Raw genomic sequence first — 17358 nt, 5'->3', positions numbered from 1 at the left:
CTCCCGAACTTGCAGCCCTACCCACTCCTTCGGCTGCGTAAGAGATCAGCCTCATGGAGGAATTAGCAATAGAGTTGAGGGTAGACATCTGAGCGTCGATCTTCTGAGCCACCGCATCAGAAACGTTACCCTGTATAGCATCTCCAAGCTCTTTCAGGAGATCTCTTTGGAGCCGTGCAAAATGAGATAAGTAATTCAGTAACCGCAGAGTAAAGGCCCCTGAAGAAAACCTACGCTTCCCATACCGGTCCATGGTCCTAGACTCCTTGTTAGGAGGATGGATGGTAGACAAAGTCTCAGCCAGTTCCTTCTTGGTGGCCGCTGCCACCACAATGGCATCTACAGGAACTCCCTTGGGTAGAAACTCTGTCAGAGGGGGCGGACAAGAATTTGTTGGGTCTCCTGGGGACTGGTTCCACAGAGTCAGGGGTTTCCCACACCCTTCGACAAACCAGATCCAAAAGCTCCTCGAAGGGTGGAGACACCCAGGAGGCGGAGGGCTGAGCCTCAAAGGCCTTCAGGAACACAGACTCCTCCTCGGAGGGGGCTTTGGAGGGCCAGTCACCTCTCCGCTTCAAAATTTCTAGGATGTCAGAGAAAGAGACATGCTCAGAGGATGACTTGGGGGACCCCTCCGATTCCTCGAGGTCTGTGTCTGATGTGAGGGACTCAACCTGGGAGTCGATGTGCTTCCTCTTGCACGTTCTTTTTCTGGGTGGCTCCTCAGGTAAAAACACTGAGGGGCCCTCAGAAATATGGGGACCACTCATGGGGGTATCCTGAGGCCTTGGGTCTCTGCTGTCGAAAGATAGAAGGCGATCAGAGACCCGCATCGGAGCTGGAGGGGACAGTGTGTCAGTGCAGAGTGATGTCGCTGAGGACCTGGCCAGTGCGCTCTGCATGGCCTCGAAAGCTGGTCCCCCTGGCTCCGAAGATCGACCAGCCATGGAAGACCTCGGAGCAGAAGGGCCAAGGTCCGAAGCAGGGGTCAGGCTTCCCCGTGCCGAAGCACCAAGAGGGAGGCTAGGAGCCGAACAGCGACCCGAGGCCTCCCCCTCGGGTCCGACCGAGAACCATGAGTCCTGGACCCCGTGGACGGAGAAAACTCGTTCGGTGCTGAATCTGGAGCCGATAAGCCAGGATGGCCATCGGAGCATACCTAGGGACATCAGACGGCGCCAACCACTCCGGCTCCGAAAGCTGGGATTCGATCAGAGGAAGTATCGACGCTGGCTGGGTGACAGGAGCCGACTGGGCTGGAGCCGAAAACAATTTTGCCAGTACCGGTGACTGGAGCAGTCTCTGTACCACTCTACATCCACATCTGAAAGAGTCCTGGAGGACCTAGAAGATAAGGAAGGAGACCTACGAGGAGGAGAGACCGGCTCCAAACTAGCACCTCCGCAATTGGCTCCGAGGGACTTGGAACCGAAGCAGATTCAGTCAATACACTAACTTCCTGCGGCTCAGAGGTCAGTGGAGACGAGGATGCCACAGTAGATTTCACTACTTTCTCTGGATGCTACGAGGATACAGATGGAGCCGGAGAACGCTTTTTTTGCCTTAGAAGTTTTACTCTTAGAGGTAGAGGACTTGAAGCTAGAAGCCTTTCCCAAATCCTCCTCGAAGGAGGGTTTCAAAAGTCCTTTCAAAATTAGTTTGTTCTTCATCTCCTGAAGAACACACGGGCTAAATGCATGGCAAAAAGTACAAGATTCCTGGAGGTGAATAGCCCCCAGACAATAAACAGAGTGTCCATCAGTGATAGACATCGTATAACCACATTTAGTACATTTCTTAAAGCCAGAGGGCTTATACTCTTTCGTATCCTTAGACATAATGAGAGAAACACCAACCGTTAATAACGATCAACCGTTAATATATAAAGCGCGGGAACTAAGCAAAACCAACAGACAATTACAGAAGACCTCTAACTTAATTGGTCTCAACAGGAACACAAGGAAAGGACTAGGTCCTCTAACTTAAATGGTCCTAGCCTGAGGGATAGGTACCTACTAACAAGCAACACAGAAGGGGTGGACTAGGTCCTCTAACTGAAACAGGCCTAGCCCATAGGGGAAACAGCGGGACACCACAAGAGATAATAATACCCGAAAAAAAAATTACACCAAACATTAGACCAGTACACACACACACACACACACACACACACACACACACACACACAGCTATGAAAATAGCTTTTTTTGAAGCAAAAAACTGTCAATAAAGACAAAAGTGATACTTAGCCACAGCCAAGAGCGAGATCATGTCTGAGCTATATGAGCGGCAAACGAGATCTGGGGAAAGGGAGCAGTGCAGCATGGAATACCTTCTTAGCCCAGCCAATTGAAAGACTTCGAGCTAGGAGCAGAGGTTCGGCTCTGAGCCCACGGGTAAGAATGTAGGCGAGATTGGACTACATAACATCAACATAAATAAGCACACAATACTCTTCAAATGTACTACTTTATATCTATGTACAAGCACTTACTACTGTATCAGTTAACTGGATACACATCTGCAAACTATGTTTATGTTCTTCACAGTCCTTCACTATTTTTCAATTCAATGTTTTTCAGTCCTGTATTACTCTTGTACTGAATGTACTTTTAAACAGAACATACTAACTATGTTTAAAATCTATACTTTAAGACCTTTGTTACCTATGTGGAGTTTTTGTCCTTAGGCCTACGCTGAAAAAAGGGATATTGCCCAGTTGGACATTCACTGTCAACAAATACAATAAAATAAAATAAATTAATTGTTGATGCGCTGCACATATCATCACTCTCACAAAACTCTTTATAGTGGCCTGCAAATATGTCAGCATACCCTTAACAGCATTAGATTTATCAGATAGTAGGGTATGGCTCATAAAAGACTCGCATACAGACCTTGATCTGACAATGTTCCTCTCATTATCTCATTACACTCCAGATGTGTGACAAACCACCCACAAAGTAGGGCAATGAGGTGCCTCTCTATATTATTTTGTGATCTTGGAAGGTTTTTCTGCATCAGGTCAAAAAACAACCAGTCATCACGGTTATACAGGGATTTCTGCTGGCTTCCTTGTTGTACCTCCTCCTATGCTGGGTGAGGTGACAGAGACCATGTGTGCCCCCCTAAACCGGTCAGCTCTGTTGAAATATGACTTCCTCTGGTACAGCTGCTGGAAAACCCCAAACTGATGTCTAAACGAGGCATAAAGGCCAGTACCACCAGGCATTTCCTGTGGGTTTGGCATAATGATTAAAGTTTTCATCTTATAGGCACAAAATACAGGGTACGAGTCTGACTTTGAATTATTGGGTAAACTTAAAATAGCCCTACAGGGCTGTTAGCCACGTATTCACTTATGAACCTAAAACAGCCCTTCAGGGCAGTTAGGCTTATTATTTATTCACCTATGACATTTAATCTCAAGCTGATATTTGAGATAGAATGCATATCTGACATACAGTTCTAACTGCTGTACCCTGCTTCAGCCAGCAAATAACATTAAGCGTACGAGAAGATGAGGAACAAGGCAAGACACGACCAACTCCCCCCATTATTGTCTCCAACATTTCTAAGGTATTCTAGGCTGTAAGGTACCTTCAATTGTACCTTGACAATTATGACCTTCAGTATTCAAGCCAAATAAAAAATGCACCTTTCTCAGATCCATGGCTGAGAATAGCTGGCCTGCTGTATTTAGGCAGGGATTTATTTATATTTTATTTATTTTATTTTATATTTGTTGACCGAGAGTGTCCGACTGAGCTAAAGCCCTTTTCAGCGGCGGCCCAGGAAGAAAAGATCCAATATAGAAAGCAATTTAATAACAGTTATTACACTCATAGCAATATACAAAAGGTTACCATTCTGGTAATGTAGCTGACAAGATTAAACAATACAAATCAAAAAAGATAAAGTGTAACACACAGGAGGTTAATTGTTTTAGTTTCAGTAGGATAGGCTATCTAACAATACTAAACAGAGTATAGACAATACTTTAGAAGAATTTCTTAGGAAGTATACAGAGTAAATTATTGTGTTAGGTGGTGAGTAATTGTTACACATTTCAGAGCGAGTTGGTTGTGGTCAAGGTGGTTGTGAACAGTGGCAGGTCCAGTGTTTTTTAAAGTAGTCTTTGGTAGCTAATTTAAATTGTTTGGGGTGAGTAAGGTTCCTTATTTCTAGTGGGAGTTTGTTCCATGCAATAGAGGGATGATAGCTATATAGATTACAGCCTGCCTTGGAAATGGGTTTATAAACCTTGAAAAACCCAGCAAGATACTGCCTCTATAATCCACTGAACAGCACGGGGCTCACTTTAGTAACTTCTACCTCTGTAAAATCTTGAGTGCATACATGTAACTACCATTTCAGTATAAATTTTTATTTATTTTTTTATTTATTTATTTGCAGTTGGTTTACCAGGATAGTCTATTGGGCCAAGATGAACCCGTTTTCAATGGAGTCCCGGGGAGAAAAGCTCCAGAAACAAGCAAGGTTACAATAGGTTTTAGATTACAATTTTTACAAATGTTACAGACTAGAGAAAAACATTACAAATAGTACAGACTAGTGAAGAACATTACAGATGATACAGACTAGTAAAAAAGGAACATTACAGTATAAATACTGAGAAGCCATTACATCTTAGGAAGCTTGCACTTAAGAGGTACATTCGAATGTATTCTTTGTAAATAGCTTAGAAAGTACAAAGGAAGGATGTATGAGTTAGGAGAGAAAGTAAAAAGGAATTTGCCAGTATAAAGAGGGGGAGAGAAAAGAAAATGGAAATTGCCAGTATAAATTATGTGGGGTGGGAGCAGGTGCATTCCCACTGGGATACTAGATGTGAGTGAAGAGATTTTTTGAAGATGAAGCGGTTAGAGGTGGTACGAATGGATGGTGGCAGAGAGTTCCAGAGATGTGCTAGACCATAGGATAGGAGATTTTTACCTAGGGGACGAGTTGGTTTGTACAATTCTATTAGGTTTTGGTTGTTAAACTTTAGTACTCTGTCAGGTAGGTGCATTTTAAAGGCAAAGGAAAGGGAGGGACAGAGGGAGGGGTTGAAAATGAGCTTATGTGCAAGAGTAAGTTGAGTATAGGTGAGATGATTGGATAGTTCTAGCCATTTTAGTTTGTGGAGAGAACAGTGGTGGGTAGAGGACTTATGGCTGGTAGTGAACTTGGCGATTTTGTTGTAGCAAGAGGAAAGTTGTGTTTTAAGGGAAGATTGTAGATTATTTAGGAGTGGGGCTCCATACAGAAGGGAGGGGATAAGAAATGAGGTAGAGAGAGTGATTTTAGTGGAGGGTGTGAGATAACGATTTTGTCGGTAGAGCATGCCTAGTTTTTGATGTTTTTTTTTATATTTAGTTGAAGGTGGGAACTGAATTTAAGCCGACTGTCAATTTGGACCCCCTAGTAACTTGGCCTCTGACACCAGTTCCAGAGATGTGTTGTTATGGCTAGTGCTAGAGAATGTGCTTGTATTGAAAGAAGTGACTTTAGAGGGAGTAAATACCATTAATTTGGTTTTGGAGCCATTAAGTGCTAGGTGATTTTTTTCATCCATTGTTCAGTGGTTGAGAATGCATCTTGTGTAAGCTTTAGGAGTGTGGGGATGGATGTGGCAGAACAGATAATAGCTGAATCATCTGCGTATTGGATGATATTTGAGAAAGGGACAGAATTGTGGAAGTCGTTTATAAATATATTAAAGAGGAGGGGACCCAGTATGGAACCTTGGGGAACTCCAGTTGGGGTATTCAGGAATGAGGAGGTGGCCTTTTTCCATTTTACTGCTTGATATCTATTGGATAAGTAGCTGGAGAACCAGTTCAGAGAGGAAGATGATAGGTTAAGCTGAGAGAGTTTAGTTAAAGTAGGTTGTGAGAGATGGTGTCAAAGGCCTTAGAGAGGTCAAGTAGTAGGGTAGAAACAATATGATCAGAGTCCCGGGCTTTATTTACAGTTTCCAGGAAGGAGAGGAGGGCTGTGACCTGGTCTAAATCCATGTTGTGTGGGAGTTAGTAGGTGACTGTCTAAGAGATGTGGGTAGGAGTTGTAGATGGATACACTTTTCTAGGAGTTTAGAGATGGGAGACAGGATAGCGATGGGACGGAAATTAGTAACATTGTTATTACTGCCGCCTTTATGTAAAGGTATGATAAAAGCTTTTTTCCAAATTTGGGGTACTATGCTTTCTTGGATATAGCGGCTGATTAGAATGCTGATGGGGTAAGCAATGGCTTCGGCAGCTATGCTAAGAAAGTATGAAGGAATGTTATCTGGAGCATTAGAGCATGGCTTCAGTTTCTGAAGGAGTTTTTTTATGGTAGATGTGGGTATAGGTTTTAATGACAAAGGGAGGAGGGGGTATTTGAGGGTGATGATGATGGAGAAGAAATGAGAGTAGAAGTGGAGGGGTAGAGTGTTAGTAGAGGAGGATGGGGGTGAAGTGGAGAGTGTGGTGATGTTGGAGAATGATGAGGTTAGTTTGGAAATAGAATCAATGAAAAAGAGAGTTAAATTGTGTAGCCAAATCTATATCGGGAGCATTAGGGTCTGGGCTGGGGTTGACTGTTTTGCTGGGATTTAGGAGAGTGGAGATACCTTTCCAGAATTTCTGAGGGTTTGTTTTATTATTGTTTTGGAGTATGGAGAAGTAATTTTGTCGATCAGTGATGATGAGCTTTTTTACTTTATTTCTAAGTGTTTTGTATTCATTATGGATGGGGGGAGTCCTATTGCTCTGGTAATGTGTCCAAACTTCATCTCCGTCTCACATGGTTGCTAGTGTGTTTTTGGTTAGCCAAGGGGCAGTTTTGATTTTTATTCTTTTTGTCCTTATGGGAGCATGGTAGTCTAGGAGGTTTAAGAAGGTTGAGTTGAAGTGGGCAACAGCATTATCTAGAGATAGTGTTTTTAGAATGTTCCAATTTATTGCTTTTAGAGAGTTAGAAAATGTAATTGGGTTAAAGCTGTTTTGGTTGTGAATAGTAATATAATTATGTGTATGGTGTAAGGGTGAAGGGAGTCGATGTGTGAAGGTGGGTAAGTGGTCAATAAAGGGATCGGGAAGTGTACCACTGTCAGAGAAAAAATGGGGATGAGAGACTAAAATCCAGTCTAGAATACTACCACTAGAGAGGTTTTTTGAGGGGCGGGTTATGGAGTTGATTAGCTGTGAAAAATTATAGAGGTTGATGTTAAGTGGGTTTGTGGGAGACTGAATGGAGGACCAATTGATATTCATGTCTCCTAAGATTATTGTAAATGTAAATTACATTTACATAGATAAATGTAAATAGAAATGTAACTTGTGTGTGTTTAACTGGAGTTTAGTATTATGTAATGTAAGAAAATGGAGCTTTTCACCATGGGCCTCCTCTGAAAATGGGTATTACCCAGTCAGATTTTCCCAGTAACAAAGAAAAATAAATAAATACAATGCTGCAACCCATACCAAAGAATGATTCACAGAAAGCATTTTTGCACTAACCAGAGATGACCCAAATAACCTACAAACAAATAATCTAAATAACAATAATAATAATTCCTGCTCATTTCAATCCATCCCCACCAAAATCATAGAAAAACTCCTAAAAAATTTAAACCAACTACAACTGCAGTGATAACTTATCAGGTGAGTTCCTAAAAATTGCATCTGAGGCTATATATTATCCCATATCAATACTGATTGACTGCTTGATTTCTGAAAACTACGTCTCTACCATCTGGAAAATTTCTTATATCTCCCTATATAAAGGCAGTAAGTCAGCTGAACATTATTGCCCCCATAGCTATCTAGCTATCCTATTCCTACTTTCAAAACTCCTGGAGAAATGTATACATTCCCAACTTATGAAATATCTCACAACCAATTAACTTACTTGCCATCTTCCAACATGGATTTAGATTTCACCTTAGTACAACCACTGCTCTACTTAGCTTTACCAACACCACAAACCAATACAGGAATGAGAGAAACAGTCTCTTCAGTTTTACTGGACATGTCTAAAGCCTGTCACCCACAACAAACTTCTAACTGCTCTCTCAGACCTAAAGATGCACCTTTCATGTGTCTCATGGTTCCACAGTTACTTAACATGTAGTCAGCAGTGGCAATATAACCTCTCCACATTTCTTTTAGACGTCCGTTTGATTCTCTGTTAGAGCGTCTTCTGTGTGGCGACATGCGTGAACGGGCGTTCTTCGTTGAAGGTTGTGCGTTAGGCCCGGCAAGCCAGCACGTAAAACTCTACTGCCAATCATTAGCGGACCGGAGTTCCGCTGTGGCAACCCCTAACCGGGAAAAGACGAAAGACACAAACAAACCCTTGGCGTCCCACATGGATCCATACTCGGCCCTCTTCTCTTCAGCATTTTCACTAATAACCAACTCAGCCACCTCACTTGCCACCATTATCCAATATGCAACATTAATATGTGCAGCCCCTACCATACAACAACTTCAGGAAACAATGCAACAGGTCTTTACAAAAACTGAAACATGGCTGGCTAACTCCCAACTTATTCTTAACCCTAAACATCAAAACTTATGATCCTTCAGCCTACCAGACCACTAGATCCCCCCCCCCCCCAACAGTTCCACATCATAGCTAATAACGATCCAATAATTACACCTGAACCATTCACCAAACTACTAGGACTTGACTTGCATATATCACAATTTTAAAAGACCACAAAAAATGGGCACCTTTTACAGAAACTAACAATTTTAACAGACTCCTCAAGATCTGCCATCACGAGAGGCCACCTACTAGCAAACTCTATTACACGCTTCACCCATCCTTATCAACCTCACAAAAAAAACAACAAAAAGAATTTAGATAAATTGAATACATGCTATAACAAAATAGCTAAATTTGCTACTGGATCACTACACAGGTCACATCACTGTCTAGCCCTCAAAAACACTCCTGGCTTGAACTACTTGAGCTCCTTGCATACAATCAATTAATCATGCCCCACAAATTACTCTAACCCAGAAAAAAAGCTTACTACAACCTTACTCTAATACTTGAACATTACGATCATCAAATAAATCTTTACTACAAGTCTCAAATTAACGACACTGCAGGAAACTCCTTGTACTCTTCCTACATCTCAAAAAACTGAAACTCCCTCCCCCATAATATGAGAACCACTGTCAACACACACACACCAGTTTAAAAAACTACTCACAATAATCTGACACTTGGCTCTGCTCATGCAACACCCCTTGCTGATCTCCTGTTATCATAAGTACACTCTCCATTAATTATTCAGCCTGTCTCTTGGACAGTGATCTTATTTGCATTATGATTTTTCCTTTTCCTTTTTATTCTTTAATGTGTGATAAATCTATAATTATTTTCCCTTTACAAATGTAAATTAATAAATAGATAGATCCTGGATTTCGACAATATTGGCAAAAACAGCTGGGCACCAGCAAGAAGACTCCAGGCAATGGATCCAAACACAGCTCACAGCGTTTATTGTACACAATAAAACAAGTTGTTAAGCGCTTTCATCCAAATGTATGTATGTTCTGAGGAAGTCCATACATTTGGATGAAAGCACTTAACAACTTGTTTTATTGTGTACAATAAACGCTGTGAGCTGTGTTTGGATCCATTGCCTGGAGTCTTCTTGCTGGTGCCCAGCTGTTTTTGCCAATGTAAATTAATACTTATAGGTTCTATGTTGATATCACTATGTTAAGTTCCATATCTGATGTTGTATCTACTGTTAGACATGCTGTAGCTACTGTAACTTATGTTGCATATATTGTTTGTCATGCTGTATTTACTGTTACTAATGTTGTATGCACTGTCACTTTTTGTGGAGCTTTTCTCCCCAGGCCTCTGCTGAAAATGGGCTCTGCCCAGTCAGACTTTCCTGGTAAACAAATGTAAAAGAAATAAATACCCCTCCTCTGCAGATATCATTTGGAAGCAGCAGAACAGGCTTTCATAGGCTGTTTGGTTCTTTTATGTCATCAAACTGCAGAGAAGCAGCAGTCATCTGCTGTTCACTGTATGCATGGTACCCATCCCAGAGCCAAATTTTGCTGATGGCTATGCTGGCAATGTTCTGCCACACTGCCTTGAAGAAGGCTTCCTGTTGTCAGCCTCATTTAAATAACAAGGTATGCACTCATGTCCTCCCATGATATGTTAGCCAGTTTGGGAATATCTTTTTAGGAGGGCTGCATAGATCTTTCACTGCACCTTGCCAGTTATGACCATCAGGATACCTCTTAGGAGGCAGGTGCTGTATTGCCTCACGAGACTCCGATGCAGCACATCATTGACTGTGGCAAGACTGTCATGTATGTTTGAAAATTTCACCCTCAAGTTAGTGGGAAACTAATCTCCCTGCACCTTAGAAATCTTGGAGGGCATGGCATTATGGGGGGGGGGGGGGGGGAATCTGAACTTAAGCTTCTTATGCATTAAATGTTATTCAATGACCACGTCACCCAATGCATTTCTTACTGATGCAGCACCAGTAAGTTTTATTACTGGCTTGCATTTTAAAACTATATGCGTATCCCTAGATAAAGTATGGTCTGCCCATCTGCACTGGACGTGCTGCTGTTCCCTCTAGTTACCTCAAGAAGCACAGCCTTAGTAACAAACATTTTAGTTTCCATGACAGCAACTACAAAAATGACTTCTGCCAACTACTTTTTATGACTGTGATGTTGATCTCTGAGATATTTGGAGAGTGGCTTTACAGACATTGCTTATTCATCCTGTAGAAGTCATTTCTTGTGAGTACATGTTTCAAGCATGCAAGATAGTGGCTATACTTGTTATAAAGCCTCTGGGACCTTCCTCACTGAGATCATGCCCACCCACAGAGAGGTGAAACAGTAGACCTTTTAGAGGTGAGTAACAGCACACAGGGCTCAATGCAATAATCCAGATTACTGATGATCTTAGTTTTTTTTCTCTGAAGCTGGCCAAGGCCACAGTATCTGATCAAATCCAAACTGTAATCGGTAATTTAACACCATATAATGAGGCTGCATAGATACTTTTACCCAACAGCTACAGATGACAAAAGTGGTAGGGAATCTGTTGCCATTTATGGACAGTCAAATAACCATTAAAATGCCATACAGCAGTAACCGTTTTTAATTGTCAGACTCAGGATGACTCCTGGAATAATGAAATGGAATGAGCAAAATGTGAGCTTAGATATATCAAGTCCAAGACTGCTGTGCCTTAAAGCGTTTCCTTTTTGCCAAGGAATGATGATTTTGGCATTAGTTCATAGGTTCATACTAGGCTATCTGCCCAAGGGCATTTATAAGCCTAGCCCATAGTTATGTGGCTTTCGCCACCCCTTTAGTTTGAATAAAAACTATGCCTATCATTTTGCTGTGCCTCTGTCAAGCAGTGACACTGAAGTAATCCCTGGGGTATATCTGCAATCTCCCATCCATTGGTCAAGATTCCTCTTGAACAAGGCCAGAGAGGTGCTCTGCCTCACATGTACCGGGATTTTGTTCCACAGCATAGGGAGTCTCTGGGTGATGAATCTGTCCCTCCAGCACGTTCTATTTATAACCGTGTCAAGGTTTAAGTCTCCCGCCCTTGTGGTTCTGAGGGATCTAGATTTTTTGAGGTGAAGCATATTCATCAAATCTGGATTTGACATGGCCTTATATGTCAGGCACAGGTCACCTCTGAGCAAGCGGTATGAGACTGAATAGAGCTGGAGTTCTTTCAGTCGGGCAGCATAAGACATATTTTTGAGACCCTTTATCCTTTTGGTGAGGAACTTTTGGGGCCTTTCAAGCTGCAGCAGGTGTCTGGTCAGATACATTCGAGCGGGGCATTGTACTCAATCATAGGTCTAATGAGTGATGAGTACAGGGGACGATGACCTCCCTTGATCTAGATGTGAATCCCTTCATGATCAGGTGGGCGATATAGAAGGTTTTCCTAACTACTTTAGCAACATGAGTGTCAAGCGAAGGCTACTGTCAACCTGGGTCCCCAGATCCCTGATGACTTTTCTGTGCTCAGTGGATTGCCACCTATATGGTAGCTAGGGGTAACCTTGTTTTTCCCGAAGGGTATGACTATGCATTTTTGGCGTTTAACTTCAGGCCATGGCTCTGGCACCAGTTATCCGTTTCTGTGAGGCCCTTCTGGAGGATATCTGTGTCAGATGTGTTTTCGACTATGGCGCCCAGTTTGCAGTCATCTGCAAACTTTGTCAGCCATAACCCTCCTGTGTTTGCTTGTACTTCAGAAAAGTAGATGCCGAACAAGAGTGGACCCAGGACTGAGCCCTGTGGGACACCACTTGTGACAGGCTTTGAGTCTGACATGGCTCCAGCAACTCTGACCCTGTGGGTTCTGTCACTTAGCCAGTTTGCAACCCATCTTGTGATGTATGGGTTTACATTCAAGCTGATGAGTTTTTCGATGATACCTGAGTGGAGTATTGTGTTGAAGGCCTTTGCCAGGTCGAGGTAGGCTGTATGGACTGCCTTTCTCTCATCAATGGCCTTGGTGACTGTCTCGAAAAAGTCAACCAAGTTTAAGAGGCAGGATCTGCCTTTGACAAAGCCAAACTGGGTTGGATCCAAAGTCTGCAAGTTCCCTATGTCTTTATTTATGAGTTCCATTATGATCCTCTCCATGGCTTTGCAGATAAGGCTTGTCAAGCTAATGGGGCGGTAATTTCCAGGGTCTGTGGAGGCACCGCCCTTATGAAGTGGGACCACAGTCGCCGTGCGCCACTCCTTTGGTACGTATCCTGAGGTGAGGCTAAGATTAAACAGCTGTCCTAACTGTGGGTTTAATTCCTCGTCGAGTTCGTGAAACACACAGCCGGGGACACCATCCGGTCCCATGGATGCTGTGTTTTTTGCCTTAGTGAGGGCAGTTCTCACCTGGGCGTTGGAGATGTTTGGGCGGCTACAATCCTCTGGAATTGATATCTCTCCTTTTGGGGGGGAGAAGTTTGCACTGAACCTGTCAGCCAGTATGTTGGCAATGTGTGTAGGTTCAGTAATTTTCACATCATTTTGAACTAATTCTGAGCATATCTGGGAGTTTCCTCCTAGGTTTCTAACATAGCTAAAGAAGGCCTTATGATTCTCTTTAGAGTCCTTGGCGATTTTTCTCTCAAAATTTGCCTTGGGTGATTTTATGAGAGCTCTTAGTTTTTTACTTATAATGATCAAAGGTGTCTTACCTTTCAAGGATTTTGCTCTATCTTGTAGTAGCTTCCTCCTTTTGTTGTAGAGCTTGTTTATGGCTGGGGTCCACCAGACTGGACGCTTGCCTTTGGTACAGAGAGTCTTAGTTTTGTTTGGGATTGCCTGATCCATGCAGTCCTGTAGGTGCTGGTAGAAGGCATTTGTAAGTGATTCAGCGGTTTGAGTAATGTTTACCACTGGCTCAGGGGCCTTAAAGGAGACCACACTAGTTTTTAGAAGTGTGAAATCGGCTTTTGAGAAGTTTTTCACTGTGGTCTTTTTTGTTTCAGGTGGGGGCGGGATGAGGACCTCCAGCGAGATTAGTTTATGATCTGATCTCACCAGTGAGGGGTATACTTCCGGTGTTGAACATTTTGATCCCATGTTCGTGATGATGAGATCAAGTATGTTTTATGTAAGTAGTGTGCAGAGGGCCCATTTCCCTATAAAAAACAATGTTACAGAAGAGCAATTCTTTTTTGTTTTGTTTTTTTTTAAGAAAGAACAGCAATTCTTGACATCTGTTGTTTTCCTGTATTTTTTTTTTTGTAATTTGGGAACTCGCAATTATGAGCCTTGGAATTTTAATAGCAAGCTGTCCTACAACAGCTGGTCCAAAACAGGGTTCCAAGATAGATTTGATGGGTATTGCAAACTATGAGAGACTTTATGGACAGACTTGGTGGCAGAAACAATAGGCAGGAGAAGTGGCAGAACCTTCAGTAACGGTTCTGACAAATCAGTATATTGACGGCTGCTAGATCATGCAAGCCACTGCTTTTGCTGGAGCAGTTTAGCTGACTGGGGACCATCTCTTTCTCTCCAAAGGCTGGTACAGCTGGCATAAGACACTCATTTCCATCATCCTGTACCCACTTCTTCCAGTGCCATAGACGGTACCTGAACTCAGGATGTCTAGGTCTTAGTCAGAGCTTCATCCTTCTGGATCACAGAGTCAGGCTTTTGTCAAAGATCATGTTTTTCTAACAGATGTTCTCAGAGCAAACAAGTGTCATTTTTTGCTTTAATTTTTCACTTCAGGACAATGACCAAACCTCAGTCAGTATAAGTAAAAAGAATATTCATCCAGTAAAAAGAATATTCATCCAGGAGTGTGATATTCTGACCACTGCAACAATTATGAGAAGGTGGTTGTGAAACCATAATATACATTTCAGGTGAAAGGACAAAAACAGAAGTGAGCAACAAGTGGTAACACATGCAAACTCTTGTGATGAGTACAGAAAGGAAAGAAAAGAGCTGGGAAAAAATTATAATGAAACTATTAAATGCTGTCAGTCTCCATGAGTACTGGAAAAATTAAAGTTTTTGGTTCACTTTTCCTTCACAGGACATTGTTCTGTCAATGAGTTAGTCTGACTAAAAATTAAGCATGTACCACATAGGCAGAAATTCTCTGGAATAACTGACACTCGTATGGCACTTGCAGTGATGAAAACCCTCCTGATTACAGTCCATGTATCATAAGCTTTTACAAGGCAAATGCAATGTAAACACATTTTCTCTCCTCTGTATGTTATTTCCTTCCTCTAAAAAGATAGCAATAACACTTCATGTAAAGAAAGTATGCATTTCTCCCCTTCTGTGATATTTCATTAGAAATCTAACCAATATTTTCTTTACGAATCTGTCTCCATGGCACTCACAAATATCACCTACGCCATTTTAATTTTTGGCCCAGGAAAACCCCACAAAGTAAAGTTTTAGGCTTTCCAATCTTTCCCTTCTAATTATGTCATAAACCTGCTAAATTTCATATTATTCACATATTTTACTGTACTAATGCAATCATATTTGCCTCTTTCCACTTCGCTTTTGGGGATACACAGCTCTTAAAATGTATAATCGCAAAACAGTTAACGTTGGAAAGTAAAGTGTCAAGAAAACTTATCACCATAAGAGGATGTCAACAACTTGCTTCTCAATGACGCCTGGGTCTATAAAAAAATCTAAATTAAGCACTATTCTACAGGCATAGAATAAAGGATTCATTACACTGTATTTAAACATGGCAAAAAACAAACCACTGTCACAGGAAGAAAAACGTAGAAATTAGCAAGAATTCTAAGTACTGCAGTTTTACGTGCATGGAAAGAAGACCCTGCATAACAAGATGAAATGCTGTACTCTCATATCATGAAGACAGACAGTGCACTGTGAGACAAAGAAAACATATACAAATAAACAATGGTGTCAATACGTCTGCCCCATCAGATCATTTTTGGTTACAGCAAAATAAACGGTTGTGTTAGTATGTCTCTGCCTCATCAGATAATTTATGGTTAGAACAGCGCAAGTCATAGATGACCATAGTCATTCTTTAAGACTTGGCAACTATGAACAAAGATCTAAAAATGTACACTCTGCATACAGCATCCCTTTTCAGACTATGTACTTTGATTCTGACAATATCTACCATAACAGGGGTCTCTTGTTACTTTATTAGACAAATAATCTAATACATCACCTCTCTGAAAAATGTGATGTTGGATAAACAGTTTAACAACTTGCTGTTAATTAGTTTAATGTATGCTCGCATCTAAACAGAAGTTTAGCATTACATACCACTTACATAATTTAACACAGCTAATTATATAATTTAATAAAGGAAAACAAACCAAGTTTGCAGTGTGGATGGCATTACAACTTGGGTAGGCTAATAGACATGACATGACACAAGCAAACTAACTGTTAAAAGGCAAAGTAAAGTTATGGTATAACTTTTGGCCAAATTTTACAAATAAGAGCTAAACTGAGGTCATGAAGACATATCGGATGAATTCAGTCTGTGATCCAGCAGAAAGCTGTTGTCTCCTTTTAAACACGTTGTATCTTAATTTGGATTAATTTCTGAAACTATACGCTAAAGTGCTTGTTGATCTTACAAGTTTCTCTTCTCCCAAATAATCAATGAGACATACAATGCTAGTCTGCATGTCACAAAAAAGCACTGGAATAAGCACTGCAACAAGTACTTTAAGAAGTCTATTAGTATTTTCTGGAAACAGTAGCTGAAAGAAAACCATGCTAATTATCTACTAAGGGTTGCAGCCAGGGTGGGATAAAAGCAGAAGGTTAACAACACAATGATTATAACATTTAGGGAAATGTGCAGGAATGCAACGAAAGGGCAGTATGTACCTTTCTAACTGAGAGAGATTTAGCTGGACTAAAGGTAGTCTGCTCTGTGGGTTCGAGCCCTTCAATTGTTTCCGTGCAGTCTGAGAGGGGAGCATCCTGCAACAGTAAATTGAGCAAACAAAGCAAAACAAAACCCTGGCTTTATATTAGTAACCAAGAGTAGCACTGTGCCATCTTAACATGCAGCTGACATGTTTAACACACACACAAAAGTACAATGAAGGATGAAGGAAAAAAGGACATGCACAATTCCACAAATGAAAAATGTTGCGAAACAGACACTACTAGTCAAACTTTTAGCAGACAGGAATTAAAAATACATTTTGCAAATACACTAATATGTTCCCTACATCAACAATGTGTTACTTGTTGCCTTTAAAAATAAAGTAAAATGAAATGCATTCTGCATTACTGGTAGCTGCTATATGAACACTCTTGTGTAAATGAAGTGCCCATATATTTCATTTGTTGATTATAATTAATATGCTCACCTACTATAAGCTAAACTGACTTATAAGGCCAAATTATGAACACAGATGATTACAACTTTTTAAAAATGTAACAAAAAATGTACATTGCTTGCTTACTTTTACATTAATATACAAATGAGTCCAGAAGCATAGAAGCAGCATGCCAAGCAGTCTGCTGAAGGACTGAGGACCAAGTATAAACTCCTCCCAAAATTTCACAACATAGTAAATAAGACAGAAGTTATGCACCTATGAAGTGAAAAGTCTGATTCCTATAGAATGGGGACATAGGTCACAAACACTGCCCCCCCCCCCAACCTGCTGACCAAGACGCTGGAACGTCATAGACTGTGACAGTAGCTATATACCCAGGCAGTTGGAAAAGTGTCTCAGAGTTTTAGACTTGAGCATTAAATGGTGGACATAAGAGCAAAGGACAATTGTGGGACCAACAGGTACAGATTTAATTAACCCATGTTTAATAGTCATAT

The 17358-nt window shown here is 41.3% G+C and overlaps 1 protein-coding gene across 13 annotated transcripts in view; it reads right to left on the bottom strand.

Moving 5' to 3' along the window:
• The window catches only part of ADD1 (adducin 1), a 1467941-nt gene that overhangs the window by 392935 nt on the left and 1057648 nt on the right, over nt 1-17358 (bottom strand). For 10 of the 13 annotated variants that reach the window (XM_044062916.1, XM_044062918.1, XM_044062905.1 and 7 more), the window contains one exon: nt 16398-16493. The exons of the other annotated variants lie outside the window; for them this stretch is intronic. In XM_044062916.1, the coding sequence (XP_043918851.1) occupies nt 16398-16493 (96 nt within the window). The remainder of the gene's footprint in view (nt 1-16397; nt 16494-17358) is intronic. 13 annotated transcript variants of the gene reach the window in all.

This window comes from Protopterus annectens, chromosome 2.part1 (genome assembly GCF_019279795.1).
Source record: "Protopterus annectens isolate FY-2018-M chromosome 2.part1, PAN1.0, whole genome shotgun sequence".
In the NCBI taxonomy this organism is placed as follows: Eukaryota; Metazoa; Chordata; order Ceratodontiformes; family Protopteridae; genus Protopterus; species Protopterus annectens.
The sequence above is the reverse complement of the archived record's forward strand: the minus strand, read 5'-3'. Positions and strand labels throughout refer to the sequence as shown.